General features: G+C 42.8%; 1 protein-coding gene across 5 annotated transcripts in view; it reads right to left on the bottom strand.

The window, feature by feature from the left end:
• Nucleotides 1-15241, bottom strand: part of DPP6 (dipeptidyl peptidase like 6) — a 945711-nt gene that overhangs the window by 168551 nt on the left and 761919 nt on the right. For all 5 annotated transcript variants that reach the window (XM_043590488.1, XM_043590487.1, XM_043590489.1 and 2 more), the window contains exon 7: nt 3566-3647. In XM_043590488.1, the coding sequence (XP_043446423.1) occupies nt 3566-3647 (82 nt within the window). The remainder of the gene's footprint in view (nt 1-3565; nt 3648-15241) is intronic.

Below are 15241 nucleotides of genomic sequence, written 5' to 3'. Positions count from 1 at the left end.
TGCTCCCAGGGTGGAGTGCCGTCTCCCTGGGACTTACGGGGTCCCCGAGCCAAAGGAGCTGCTGAAATCACTCCTCACCAGGAGGTGAGGATGCTCAGAAAGCCCTCCGGTGAACTTGAACTCCAGTTGTGTTCTCTGTTCCCAAAGGAGCATCACTCAGTTTAGTCTGACTCTTTATAATTAGAGTAGATTTCCTTCGGGGAGTATTATTTGCTTTTTCAAGTAAACTGGCAATGAGGGGTTTGTTAGTGTCTTTGCAAAGCCTGCTCATGGGTTGCAGACTTTCTTTGCCGAGAAAGCGAGCCCCGGGAGTACCTGTCACCAGGGTGCTGGTCCCCGGGCCAGGCTTTCCTCAGTTGAGGACAGCCGAGAGAGCGTACGATCCCCCCGAAACACGGGTCAGCAACCACAGCCTTTGGGCCAGAATATCTGTGTGTGTAAATAAAGTTGTTTTTTTTTTAATTTTTTTTTAACGTTTATTTATTTATTTATTTATTTATTTTTTTTTATAAATTTTTTTTTTCAACGTTTATTTATTTTTGGGACAGAGAGAGACAGAGCATGAACGGGGGAGGGGCAGAGAGAGAGGGAGACACAGAATCGGAAACAGGCTCCAGGCTCTGAGCCATCAGCCCAGAGCCCGACGCGGGGCTCGAACTCACGGACCGCGAGATCGTGACCTGGCTGAAGTCGGACGCCTAACCGACTGCGCCACCCAGGCGCCCCAAGTTTATTTATTTTTGAGACAGAGAGAGACACAGCATGAACGGGGGAGGGGCAGAGAGAGAGGGAAACACAGAATCGGAAGCAGGCTCCAGGCTCTGAGCCATCAGCCCAGAGACCGACGTGGGGCTCGAACTCGCGGACCACGAGATCGTAACCTGAGCCGAAGTCGGACGCTTAACAGACTGAGCCACCCAGGCGCCCCAGATAAAGTTTTATCAGAACAAAATACTGTCCATCTCTTTCTGTGTTGACTACAACCGCTTTCTCTCTACAACAGCACAGTGGAGAGTTGAGACCCAGACGTTCCTGTGTGGGCTTGCAAAGCCTATAACACCTGCTACCTGGCCCCTTAAGAGGAACAGCGTGTTGACTCCTGCATCCTGTACACGACGCTCTCCGGGGTGAGTTATATTGCCTACCAACCACACTCAGTACAAGAACTGTATAATAAAAACCAGAAGTTCAAAAATGTTAATAACTCAAAAATTCCCTGAGCATATTAGTACTTTTGGTACTAAGCCCAAATACTAGCAATTATTACTTACCTGAACATTCATTTCCTTGGAGCAGAAAGGAAGTTGAACTTCCCTACTGTTAAGTAATGTCCTGAACATCCACACAGATCGTGGCTGCTTGTCTGCACCCAGTCACTTTGTGTTTAAGTGACTGAGGGTCACAAGGATATATTATGTAATAAACCCATTCATGCATCCATTTAAAAACATTTTTTTAATGTTTATTTATTTTTGAGAGAGAGAGAGAGACAGAGAGACAGAGTACGAGCAGGGGAGGGGCAGAGAGAGAGGGAGACACAGAATTCAAAGCAGGCTCCAGGCTCCAAGCTGTCGGCACAGAGCCTGACGCGGGGCTCGAACCCACGAACTGCAAGATCATGACCTGAGCCGAAGTCGGACGCTTAACCAACTGAGCCACCCAGGCACCTCCATGCATCCATTTTTGACCTCAACAAATATATCCTGAGCACTAGGCGCTGGGCTAGGCACTCAGAATACAAGATGACGGAGCTGGATGCCCAGATGAAGCTGGAGGAACAGAGGAGAGACCCCAAGTTCACACCAAGAAATCCAAGTGATGGGAGTCTGCACGGAGACATGGGAGTCCAGAGACGGAGCCAGCAGTGGGGAGTGGAGTCAGGGACGCTTTCTCAGAGAACCTGGTGCCTACTTAGCTTTGCTGCCAGTTCTTTAAGAGGTTGAGCAGGATGACTGTGACCCTTCAGCCCACCCCCAACCCCTAGAAAGCAGGACACGAGCAGCTTCAGATACAGAAGGGGCTGGCCTAATACGCAAGTGGCCTAGAGAGGGAACATTCTGCAGCTCCATCTGCCTGCAAATTCCAGACAGAATTCTAAAGTGTGTGTGTTTGCTTGCACGGACGTGCTCACACCCATCCTTCTTTAGGAACTGTGGGTTAAATTTACCGTAAACCAAAAGCCCTTTCCAGAAGGCAGGACCAGGTTGTGCGACCTTGGTTCCAGGGTCTGGCCTCTCCTGGGTGCTGATGGGGAAGCGTGAGTCCCTAAGCTTAGTGATAATCACCAGGACACAAGGGAAGAGGCCGAGGGCCTGCCGGGAAGAGACGCTGACCAGTGTGTGAGTCATAATGTCCTCACCCTGACGCCTGTATGGAGGCTGGGCAGTGGCCCCTCAGGAAGGCTGCCCGTGAGCTCTTCCCCGCGTCGGGGAATGAGGCCGGCGTGCAAGGCTGTGGGCAGCGGGCTGCCCGAGGACCGTGGAGACTTGGGAGAGCCTCTGTGGAGGCAACATGTCACTTGTACGGAGTGATCTGACGGATATGGGTGCACTTTGCTCCCAGACACACCTTCCATCATGACATCAGAGGGACTTAGAGTCAGCTGTTGGAGACTCAGTCACACGAGTCTCGGGCTTCCACAACCTTCTATGACGTTGCGGCTTCTCCTTGTGGAAGAGTTAGCGTCTCTGAGGAAAGGTGAGTTTCGTCTCCTTGTAACTGAGTTGGCAGGGGGTGTTCACCCGCCTCCTGGCCCCCCCTTCCCCCCAAGTCACAAGCTGACTCCCACTGGGGCTAAACATGCTTTTCGAATCCTGATTGCTGTGTGTTGGGCACTGGGGACCCTTTAGTCATAGCTAGGACAGTTCTGTGGCCTGTATTTTCCTATTTCCTTAAGTCATTTCAAGGAAATGGAATTAATATGCAACCAGTATAACCATACCATTGGGAAAAATAAGATTATTTCAACTCCTAAGACAACAGACAGACTATCCAGTACGGTCTCACCTCAAGCTTTTTAAAATAATCATTTTCTGTGTTATTTTAGGAAAAGTGTTTTTAAAGTGCCGCTGTATGTAATCAGTATCAAGACGCAGAAGGACATGATGTGAAGCCACGAGGCAGCGCTGGCCGCATGCCGATGCCGCTCGCAGGGAGGACGGCTCCACGATGGCCAGCAAATCCACCTTCTCCCAAAACCCTCCGAAGAACAGAGCCAGGCTTCCAAGAGCAAAATGAAAGAAACCCGCAACGGCTCCGTGACTCTGCTAATTCCCATTGGTCTTTTCAACAAGGTTTACCTCCTTGACCTCACGGTACGTCTGGAGTCTACATGCAGCTAGCTAAGTGGGGACCACTTCAAGGGTCTCAGATCTGGGAACCGTGTTACATACATAATTCTCTAATCAAAAAAAGAAATGTCCATTTTACACAGGCGAATATTCTGGTGTACCTTTCCAAAGTTCAACTCATGCAAACACAGACCCTGAACGTAGTGAGCAGATCCCGCCTACAATGTGTAAACTTCATCAAATTCAAACCTGGTCACTGAGCTCGATTGGCTTACCAGCTGCTGGCCTTTGGGGCCCCACCCTGCATACTGAAGCTTCGCATTGCTCACTTCCGGTGGGTCCAGACTTTGAGGGTCCCTGAAAGAAAATAAATGAAGAAACAACCAATCAATCAATCAACATGGTGGGAGACAAGAATGGTCTATGTTTATCCTCCTCCTCTCATTTCTTCCCTTCAGCCACTGTCTGAATTTCAGAAGCTCGTGTTATTAAATAGTATGTCTCAGCCTTCCATTAGACTTCTTCAGAATGAAGCTGAGACTGGCCCGTCACTGTTTAACCCAAATAGTAAATATTTATCAAGAGACAACCTGCAGAGGTCTGTAGGTCAGTTATTAAAACATCCAACACCAGTCAATGTTACAAATGGAAATGCATGACTATGCAGTGGCAAGCCCTGTGGCTTCTGTCTCTATCTTGGGTTTTCCTGGCAGATGGCTTCTCTCCTAAGCATACTGCTAGGTCATTCTGACCTTCCAAAACCAGTGGCCTCAGGACAGACTTCACCCTTTGGTTTACACGGGGAGGGAGGGAGGGAGAGAGAGAAGTAAGGAAAGGGAGAGGGGAAGGTTGAAAGACTGTCTTCCTTTCAGACATCACTGAGGTTCTTTATTTACTGATATGCAAAATACCATGCTAACAAAATCCTGCTAAGGTGCTTAAATAAATGTCATAATGAACATGAAGAAAACCTAACACTTGTATAGGTCTGAAATATTTCAGTATATTTTGTAGCTACTATTATCTACAACATGTGGAAAAGACTCATTTTCATATGTTTTTCAGATGACGTTATATCTGTGTTCTGCTGGATGGGCCTGACTCTGTCGGGTTTACGCCCTATCACTTGGCTATGATGTGCGTCATGCAGAAGGCATAGCTGTGAAGGTGCTCATTCGTCCACTGAGAGGCTGTGGCTGAATGGTCTCTGAAAAAGGAGGAAGGTGAATTTTAGGAGAACAAAGGAGATGAGGCAGAAAGGGAAGGGAGGCAAAGTGAGTAGGTGCCGACTCTGGGCTTGAGTCAGCAGAAACTTCTAAAGTTGCTAATACTTAATAATACTACCAGGACAAAACAGAATTCACTTAAGAGTAAAAAGCACTGGCGAAGGCGAGATAGTCTTCAATACCCCCGCGTAGTTTTAGATGGGGTCCCTGGGTCTAAAGAGACCAGGGAAGCTTGAAGATGGGGTGATTAGGTGCTAAGTAGTGGATGACAATTGATAACAGGACTCAGCCGGGAAGGCTGATGGCCAGGCATTTAGAAGAATAAGGGAGGGGTCTTAACATTCCCAGTTGCAAAGGAATCTTAACAAACCCTACCGTGTGTATGTCTTTAATGTTTCAAACTATTTTCATCACATGGGTGATTTCCTCTTTAACCTTACATAGGGAAAGGCTTTCTAAGGAGGATTCAAAATCCAGAAGCAATAAAAGAGTGATAAATTTGACTACATAAACATTTTTAAGTTTTTTTTGCCTCACAAAGACATCATGAACAAAAGGCAACTGACAAACTGGGACAAATTATTCATAACATGTACCATGGACAAAGAGCGAATATCCATAATGTATTTAAAAAACTCTAAAATATCGAGGTGACAAAAGACAAAAAAAGTAGAAACGGGAGAAAAAGACATGAGTGGACAAATCACAAAAAGGATATAAAAGGTCCTCAGATATATTAAAAAGCACCAAACGCATGCCAAATTATAGAAATAGAATCAGTGAATCGCCGTTTTTCACCTATGAAACTGCTCCCCGACGCCCTCCCAAAAAAGAAAGAAAAGTATGGCACACTGTATTGGTGAGGCTGTGAGGAAAAAGGTGTTCTCATACTTTGCTGGTAGGCATGAAAAATAGTGCAGTCCTTTTAGAGCGAAATTTGGCAACACCTAATAAAATACACACTTATCCTTTGAACTACATCACTTCCGGGAAGATATACCTCTAACAATGCAAAAATAGATATGCAGAAGGTTATGTTCATTGCAGCTCTGTAATGACAAGACATTGGAAACAATACGTGGCTGAAGAAACTATGGTTCATCCATACAATGGTACTATGGTACAGCTGCAAGAAAGAACGAAGACCTCTATAAACTGATTGTTGTGATTTTCATCATGGAGTATGCAAAGTCCAACAGACCATCTATAGTATGTGACCCATCATATAAGAAAGGGATCTAAGAAAATACACATACGTACATCCTCATTTGTGAAAAAAAAAAAAAACACACAGGAAGCAGAAACCAGAAGTTGGTTATGTATAGGGGGTGGGTGGGAAGAAGGAGGGATTGGGCATGAGGTGTCTGCATGAGGAAGGAGAGGCACTTCTCTGGGGTATGTTTATTGGTATAACGTCCAGTCTTAGCCCATAGTGGGGTTTCACATACTTTTCGCACACTCCAAAAACAAAACTAACAATAAAAAGCAATCAGGACGTGGGGGAACCCAAAAAAGAATAGCAACACCACAACAAAGTAAAACCCTACTTCAGATAAATCACAAAACTACATGGAAGGGTGGGGAAGGAAAGAACCAACATAAGCAATATCAGAAAACAGTATCTCGACTGGATACCATAAAGCTAAAGACAAAAAGATCACTCTGAACTATGGGTTAGCAATTCTGACACTACTTAATGTGTGTGCTGGAATTAAACTACTCTGAAAATATATACATACATTGGAGATAATGAAAACCAGTTTTCTTACTGTTGGAAAAACAAGCTACAAGGAAAAGGGGAAGGCTAAAATGAACTGTGTGGTGTTGGCCTGGAATCAGAGGTATTGGTGCAAACTCATGGTTTCTAATACACACATAGATGCAAAATGTAGATATATGGGTGTCCAGGGGTTAGTGTGCATACATATATGTCCTTGCTTTGTTCATGGAGAGGCTTAGAACTGATGACCCCCAGAAACAATAGCACACTCAGTGCCCGTATCTTGGTCTCTAAACACCATTATCCAATAAAATAAATAAGGCTCCTCCTCGGAGAAGTAGTTGTATCCAGGCTGGAACAGGGAAATACAGGATGAGTCTGGAACATCTTATGGGGCCAGAAAATGAGGAAATACTCAAGAAAGACAGAAAGAAAGGAATCCTTGTTCAAAGAATGCAGAAGCCAACCTAAAGGAGTTTCTCATGGCCAAAGCTGGAAAAATATGAGTGACAAAATAATTAATAATAGTATCAGATTCATCCATGGAATAAAATCAATATCCATGAGTCCATACTAATATAAATAAGTAATCAAATACAGAAACCAGCTTTCTTGTAAGAGAATTCCAATTAATAACTGTGAAAAAGAAAGGAAAGAGTATCACCCTTAGACTTACATTAATGAATGCCGCAGACAAGATCTACTGATGGGTGCTTAGGTCAGTGAACCCAAGTTTGAAGAGAAACAGGATTTGCATAACCTCAAAGTATCTCCCCTCAAGATATTTATCAGTCATAAAGGAGAAGACAGCAACTTTGCAGTGGAGAAACTGGTAGACAGCAACCTAACTAAGAGATTGAGGTCAATGTCACTGGAAATAAGACACATCAACATCATCATGAACACTTTGGTACAATGTGCTGGGAAGGAGAAAAGCGTCATCTATATGGTATTTTCACCAAAAATGCATAACCTCACTTCAATCGTGAGAAAACATAAGACAAGCCCAAATTGAGCCTCACTTTACAAAGCAGCTGACCAATAACCTTTGGAAGTGTCAAGATCATGAAAACAAGGAAAGGCTGAGGAAATGTTACAGACTGGAGGGGATTAAAAAGAAATAATGTCTAAAGGAACGTGGGATCCCAAGACAGAAAGGAGACACTGGTAGAAAAATTGGTAAAATTCAAATAAGTTGGATTAATAATACTGTGCTAATGTTAATTTCCTGCCCTTGATAATTACACTGTGGTTATAAAATACACTAACAGTACTGCAGGAGTATAGGAGAAGTAGGGATAGGGATATAAGAGAATGATTTGTACTGTTTTCGCAATTTTTCTTTGTTTAAAATTACTTTAAAATAGAAATCTAAACAAAATTCAAAAAATTGAATAGGTTGTATCTCATTGATTATAACAAATATTATAGAAATGAATTAAAATTAGAGAATTTCCTTCCCACGATACTGCAATCTTGATATTGAATTGACGAAAAAGTCTTTAATACTAGCACGGCATAAGCGCTCAATTCATGCATCTGAGATGACAAACAAATGAGTAGGCATAGATGGGTTATGGTGGTGGCTCTAAGTAAAAGATGTTTTTGCAAGGTTAAAGACAAACCTAACAAATTCATTTGGCCTGGGTTTATCCAGAATTTTCCAAGCATGGAGCACAGCGTAGGAAAAAAGAAATGTTAAAATTCCAGAGTCTTACTGAATACTGAAATTCTCTTTGTTGGGTAATGAATTCCACTGTCTGGGATAATCGAGAACAGCAGGAGATTAGCCTCTCTTTCACCTAACAAGTGTAAATTCCTATAAATGCTATCCGGAAGTGGTATCTCCAGGTAGACAGAGTGTCCTAGAAGATTTCAATACCACGACCACATGTGCATCTCTCTTTTGTCACCTTCACTCCTTCTCCAGGGCTCACATACATATACCCTCTTCCCCTCATGGCCAACACATCAGACAAGCTTCTACAACCTGAAGACAGCAGAGGCTAGCAGGAAAAGCCAAGTTCCAGCAGGAGCAGGAGGCTGGGTGCAACTCTCAGACCAGCCTTCATGAGGAAGCGAGATAAGAGTGACCCTTTCCCCTAAAGAAGGGCCGGGAAAATCAAGAGAAACAATCACTATTTATAAAGTGTCACACAGTCTAAGGACGGAACTGTCTTTATTTTTCCCAGCTGGTACATCTCTGTAAGTTAAATGCCCCCACGATGCCTTAGAGCTGCTTCAGTCCGTCTTTAGGAAAATACCATGGTGCAAGCACCTCACACAGTGCAGGAAGCTGGGATGTGGTGGGAAGAGCTCTAAGAGGCTGCAAATTTAATTCTGAACTCTGCCACTAACTAGCAGTAGGGTGTGGGGTAATTGGGAAACTTAAGTTTGTTTCCTCATGTGTAAAATGAGAATAAAAATGCTTGCTTTCCAGGGTTGGACTTAATGTTCCACTGAATATGAGAATAGGTAGTACAGAGCTGACTGAGTAGATATTCAACAAATGCCAGTTTTTTTAATTGATAAATGGTAAATAATTAAGTTGATCATGCAATCACTATTCATATGCAACTTTAACTAAAGGTCCAATAATATATCAGATAGGAGGACAAATTTACTCTATAGAACTCGGCAGTAAAACAAACACCTTGATTCCTGTATTATATGGGGGTGGGCTTAGGAACCCCAACCCTCAACCCTGTTTCTATGAAATCAACCTATATTTTGCATTGGAATGTGATGGTGTAAGATTTGCTTGATTTCAGGGCGGTCTCCTCAGCTCCCCCTCCCAAGGCGGGGGTTCTTTCTTCAATGACTCCCTTGATGGTCGTCCATCCTCTGCTCAAACCATCCATGGAATGGCTTTCCTTGCACCATTCTTTCTCTACCCCAGCCTAGCAAACGCCCACCTTGGGTTTATGCTCAATCCACCCCCTTATACAAACACCTAGGCCACTGGGAACTGGCAGAGAAAGCATGAAGCCAGTGTAATGCTTGTCAGCTGGGTTCTAACCCTTCCTGCCATGTCTACTCGGCCTTGGTTAGTCACCTTCTTCTCAACCATGATTCCAATCTTTCCTGCTTCCGTAACCTCCAGTCCCCGGAAATATGGCTTTATTTGTAAACAGGCTCTTTGCAGATGTCACTGAGTTAAAATAAGGTCATTGTCAATTAGGGTGGGCCCAATCCAACCCCAGTCTCCTGTACAAAAGGAGGAGAAGGCACACTGGGAAAAGCCCACGTGGCAGGAGAGGCACAGGCTGGACAGATGGCTCCCACCAGAAGCTGGAAGGTTCTTCACTACAGGTTTTGAGGGAACATGGCCCTGGGGACACTCTATTTTGGACTTCTGGCCTCTAGAACCATGAGGAAATGAATTTCTATTGTTTTACGTCACTCGGTTTGTGGTAGTTTGCTACCACAACCCCACGAAATTAATATCCCCTTCACTTTTTAAACTGAGGCCCAAAGTGGAGAAGCCATTAGTGCAATGACACCAAGCTGATTAGTTTCTGTCTAAAGATGAATCTCCTGGTTTGGTCAAAGGAGAAAAAAATATCTCCAACTGACTTAAGGAACAAAGTAGAAAGACATTCAGAGAGCAGAGCAAAAACAGCCCCCGAGGAAGTTTCATCTGCTAAACGCTTGCCGTGTCCACTCAATGGTGGTTCTTTGCGGAGCACATTCTCCCGTCAAAGCAGTACAGATGCCTCCTTCCCACACTGAGGACCGCTAGCAGTGCTCTCTGCATGAAAGCTCATTGCCATCAAATCATTTCCCCTCGTGGACTGGATTATTCTGCAATTCTTGGGGGGGGGTGTGTGTGATGGGGGGACACACGAAAGTATGTTTTTATTTATTTTGTGGTTGGTTAGTGCCCTCCTGCAACTTTTCTGTCTTTTTGAAACTTTATTCATTTATTTTAAAGAACCCATGGCAGGCTCTGTGATAAATCACCTCCAGGAGATGGATTGGTAAAAAAAAAAAAAAAAATGATTAAGTTAGAATAAAATTATCTGGACTTGCCATATCTCAAAATGATCGTGCAGTCCATTCTGATTTTTCTTATTTGAGCAATAAACAACACAGGGCATCAATCATGTTGAATTTTGAAGAGCAGTTACTGCAGCAAAGTTTATGTATTTATCTTTCTAAGATAGTTGAAGGGACTGAAAAGCCTCCCAACAAAAACAGCATTTGGAAAAGTCAAACTAAAAATTGCTTTTCTGGCTCCTAACATTTATTTCATGGCTAAAGACACCAAAAACTAGCCTAGCAATGTCAAATGATATGTGTTTTCTGAGTATTCCTAGGTGCGTGGCATGGTGGGTAGTATAAAAATATAAGATACACCCCCATTCAAGAACAGTGTCTGCCCCTTGTGAATGCTCATAAATATTACCTGAATAATGAATAAATGGAGGGGTGCATGGATAAATCAATGGGACCTAGTCTGATTGCCAATTGCTGATTGGTCAGGTTTAGTGATACTTTAAACTCATGCAGAACTTAAAGATTTGTGTTATCAGTTTTTACCCATATCTTAAATTACATGGTTAAATTCTTGGGGACAGGAATCATCAGAGGCATAAATCCTTCCCGAGTCGCCAACATTCCAGAACACATCCTACCATTAATTTTAAGTGTCTTTGTGTCTCTGGCATATCAAAAGGTCTTTCCTCAGGAGGGATTTGATACAGGAGTTTTGCTGTGGGGTTACTCCAGTCACTGAAAGATGATGGGGTGGCTCACTCTGAAATGCTTGGATGTATCCCCCGTCCGATTCATGGGGACACTCTAACACCGTGATCACAAATACGATACCAAATAAAGTCACATGAAAAGTTTCTTAGGTAAAAGGGAGCTTGGGACTTATTTGTTGTTGTATATTCAGTGTCTAACAGGTGCTCAGAAACTTCCATTAAAGAAGGAAATGAGAGTGTGTCTCGTGTCCATGAAATACGGCCAGACCAACACTGAACCATCCTACACACCTAGAAAACTGACTGGAGGATTAACACAACAATCTGCACAACCTGAACCACAGAATTCAGCAGGGAACGTGCGCGGAGAGGTGAACTTGGGGAGAGAGAAGGTGCAGGAAGGGAGGTGCTTTTGTGAGCGGAGAGAGGACGGAGACTGGGGGGAGGGGCAGAATACGGGAAAAGCACCCCTCCCCAAAAGCAGCTGGAGAGAAAGTGGAAAATTGGAAACGGCCGCAGGGACTAAACTAAAAAGGGAGAAAGGAGAGGGTTTAATTTCCATTAAGACTGCAAACAAGGGGAGCGCAGAGTCTGCAACTCCGCAGCTCGATACCTGGCGGTGCTCTGGTGGGAAGGGCGAATCCCCAGGAACAGAGTGGGGTCCGGGAGGTTCTTGGGCCACACGGGGAAAAGCGGTTCCACTGCTGGAAGGACATTCGGTAGAGGCTGTGAGGCCACCTGGTCCCAGCAGACCCCGGAAGGCAGCCACATTCGCTGGTGCTGGGGCAAGATCGTTAAGGGTGAAGCCTGGTGCCAGACGTGTGTTGCGATTTTCCATAATCCCTGAAAGGCTGCTGCTACACCGTCTCGCGAACTTTTTCTGGGGCGGGCTGGCACCTGACCGCGGTCTCGGGGCACCGGCAGCAGCAGGGTCCAGCGGGCGTTCCTGGGTGCGGCCGACATTTGGCCGTTGCTCCTTCGGCCATTGGTGAGACCCTCCCGCAGAGGGGCGGAGCGGGTCAAAGCCGAGGTCCTTCGGAAGTAAGGGGCCTGGGAAAACAGCCGCATCTGAGACAAAACTCGGGAGCGAGGTACTGCCTGGGGCCTGGTCACGGAAGGCGAAGGAGAGGGGAGTGGACGGGAGCTGAAGACAGAGGACGGGTGCGCGATTGCTGATCCGGGAGAACAGACTGGCTGGCCTGGTGACGCCATTTTTCACCACTCCCGCGCATGCGCACGGAGGAGCACGGAAACAGTCCACCCCGGGAGGCTGGCAGCGCCATCTAGGGGAGAGCGGAGCCGTCACACCGAGCCCCGCCCAACTGGGCCAACTTCGCTCTTCAAGAACACAAACCTCACCGCCGGCTTAATTTATGGACTATAAAGAGCTACATGGACTGACTTCTACGGGAAAAGGAAGCAATTTCAGTCCTACTTTAATCTGTTAGCAGGTTCATCTACTCAATTTTCTTTCTTTGTGTCTTTTTCTCTCCTACACTTCTTTTCTTTTTCTTGAATACAGAAAGAAAAAAACCTCTTATTTTCAATTTTTATGAAAAATATTTTTCTTAAATTTTTATTACTCTATTTTTTACGTTTGTGTAAATTTTTTCAAATTCTATTTTACTTCCATCATTTTATTTTAGTCTACTTCAGTGTATTCACCTTTTCAAATTTTCAAACGATTTCCTTTTTTTCTTTTTCTTTTTTCTCTTTTTCATTTCTTTTCTTTTTCTTGAATGCAGAAAGAGAAAAACATCATTTTTACTTTCAATTTCTATTAAAAATATTTTTCTTTAATTTTTCACTATATTTTTTGCTTTTATGTAAATTTTTTCAAATTCTATTTTACTTCCATCATTTTATTTTAGTCTACTACAGTAATCACTTTTTCAAATTTTCATACGATTTCCTTTTTTTTTCTTTCTTTAAATCTTTTTTCTCTTTCGCTTCTTTTCTTTTTCTGGAATACAGAAAAGGAAAAGATTCATATTTATTTTCAATTTTTATTAATTTTCTTTAATTTTTTATCTACTTTATTCTTTACTTTTGTGTATATTTTTTCAAATTCTATTTTACTGCCATCATCTCATTTTAGTCTACTTCAATGTATTTATTTTTCAAATCCTCAAACGATTTCCTTTTTTTAAAAAAATTTTTAACTTGTTATTTTTCTCTCCCCCCCTTTATTTTCTCTAATCTGTCAAACTACTTTCAACACTCAGACAAAACACACCTAGAATCTAGCATCATTTATTCGATTTGTGTGTGTGTGTGTTTAATTTTAATATGTTTTTAATTTTAATATTTTTTTAATTTTAATTTTTCTATCTCATTAATTCCTTTTCCCCCTTCAAAATGACAAAATGAAGGAATTCACCCCAAAAGAAAGAGCATGAAGAAACGACAGCCAGGGATTTAACAAACACAGATACGAGCAAGATGTCTGAGCCAGAATTTAGAATCACGATAATAAGAATACTAGCTGGAGCCGAAAATAGATTAGAATTCCTTTCTGCAGAGATAAAAGAAGAAAAAATAGTCAGAATGACATTAAAAGTGCTATAACTGAGCTGCAATCATGGATGGATGCAGCGGTGGCAAGGATGGATGAGGCAGAATAGAGAATCAGCGATATAGAGGACAAACTTATAGAGAATAAGGAAGCAGAAAAAAAGAGGGTGATTAAGGCAAAAGAGCATGATTTAAGAATTAGAGAAATCAGAAACTCATTAAAAAGGAACAACATCAGAATCATAGGGGTCCCAGAAGAGGAAGAGAGAGAAATAGGGGCAGAAGTATTATATGAGTAAATCATAGTGGAAAACTTTCCTAACCTGGGGAAAAACACAGACATCAAAATCCAAGAAGCACAGAGGACCCCCATTAGACTCAACAAAAACCGACCATCGACAAGGCATATCATAGTCAAATTCACAAAATACTCAGGCAAGGAGAGAATCATGAAAGCAGCAAGGGAAAAAAACTCCCTAACCTACAAGGGGAGACAGATCAGGTTTGCAGCAGACCCATCCACAGAAACCTGGCAGGCCAGAAAGGAGTGTCAGGATATATTCAGTGTGTTGAATCAGAAAAACATGCAGCCAAGAATTCTTTATCCAGCAAGGCTGTCATTCAAAACAGAAGGAGATATAAAAGGTTTCCCAGACAAACAAAAATTAAAGTTTGTGACCACTGAACCAGTCCTGCAAGAAATTTTAAGGGGGACTCTCTGAGGGGAGAAAAGATGAATGAATATATATATCAAAAGCAACAAAGATTAGAAAGGACCAGAGAACACCACCAACTCTACAAGCATCATAATGGCAATAAATTCATATCTTTCAGTACTCACTCTAAACATCAATGGACTCAATGCTCCAAGCAAAAGACATAGGGTAACAGGATGGATAAGAAAACAAGACCCATCTACATGCTGTTCACAAGAGACCCACTTTAGACCTAAAGACACCTTCAGATTGAAAATAAGGGATGGAGAACCATCTATCATGCTAATGGTCAAAAAAAGAAAGCCGGAGTAGCCATACTTATATCAGACAAACTAGACTTTAAAATAAAGACTGTATCAGGAGATGCAGAAAGGCATTATATCATAATCAAGGGGTCTATCCACCAAGAAGACCTAACAATTGTAAACATTTATGTGCCAAATGTGAGAGCACCCAAATATATAAATCAATTAATCACAAACATAAACTCATCGATAGTAATACCATAATAGTAGGAAACTTCAACACTCCACTCACAGCAATGGACAGATCATCTAATCAAAAAATCAATAAGGAAACAATGGCTTTGAATGACACTCTGGACCAGATGGACTTAACAGATATATTCAGAACATTTCATCCCAAAGCAGCAGAATATACATTCTTCTCCAGTGCACACGGAAAATTCTCCAGAATAGATCACACACTGGGACACAAATCAGCCCTCAACAAGTACAAAACAATTGTGCATATTTTCAGAACACAACACTATGAAACTCGAAATCAACCACAAGAAAAAATTTGTCAAGATAACAAATACTTGGAGACTAAAGAACATCCTACTGAAGAATGAATGGGCTTGCCAAGAAGTTAAAGAGGAAATTAAAAAGTACATGGAAGCCAATGAAAATGATAACACTACAGCCCAAAACCTCTGGGACACAGCAAAGGCAGTCACAAGAAGGAAGTATATAGCAATCCAGGCCTTCCTAAAGAAGGAAGAAAGATCTCAGATACACAACCTAACCTTACACCTTAAGGACGTGGAAGAAGAACAGCAAATAAA

This window comes from Prionailurus bengalensis, chromosome A2 (assembly GCF_016509475.1).
Source record: "Prionailurus bengalensis isolate Pbe53 chromosome A2, Fcat_Pben_1.1_paternal_pri, whole genome shotgun sequence".
Classification (NCBI taxonomy): Eukaryota; Metazoa; Chordata; class Mammalia; order Carnivora; family Felidae; genus Prionailurus; species Prionailurus bengalensis.
The sequence above is the reverse complement of the archived record's forward strand: the minus strand, read 5'-3'. Positions and strand labels throughout refer to the sequence as shown.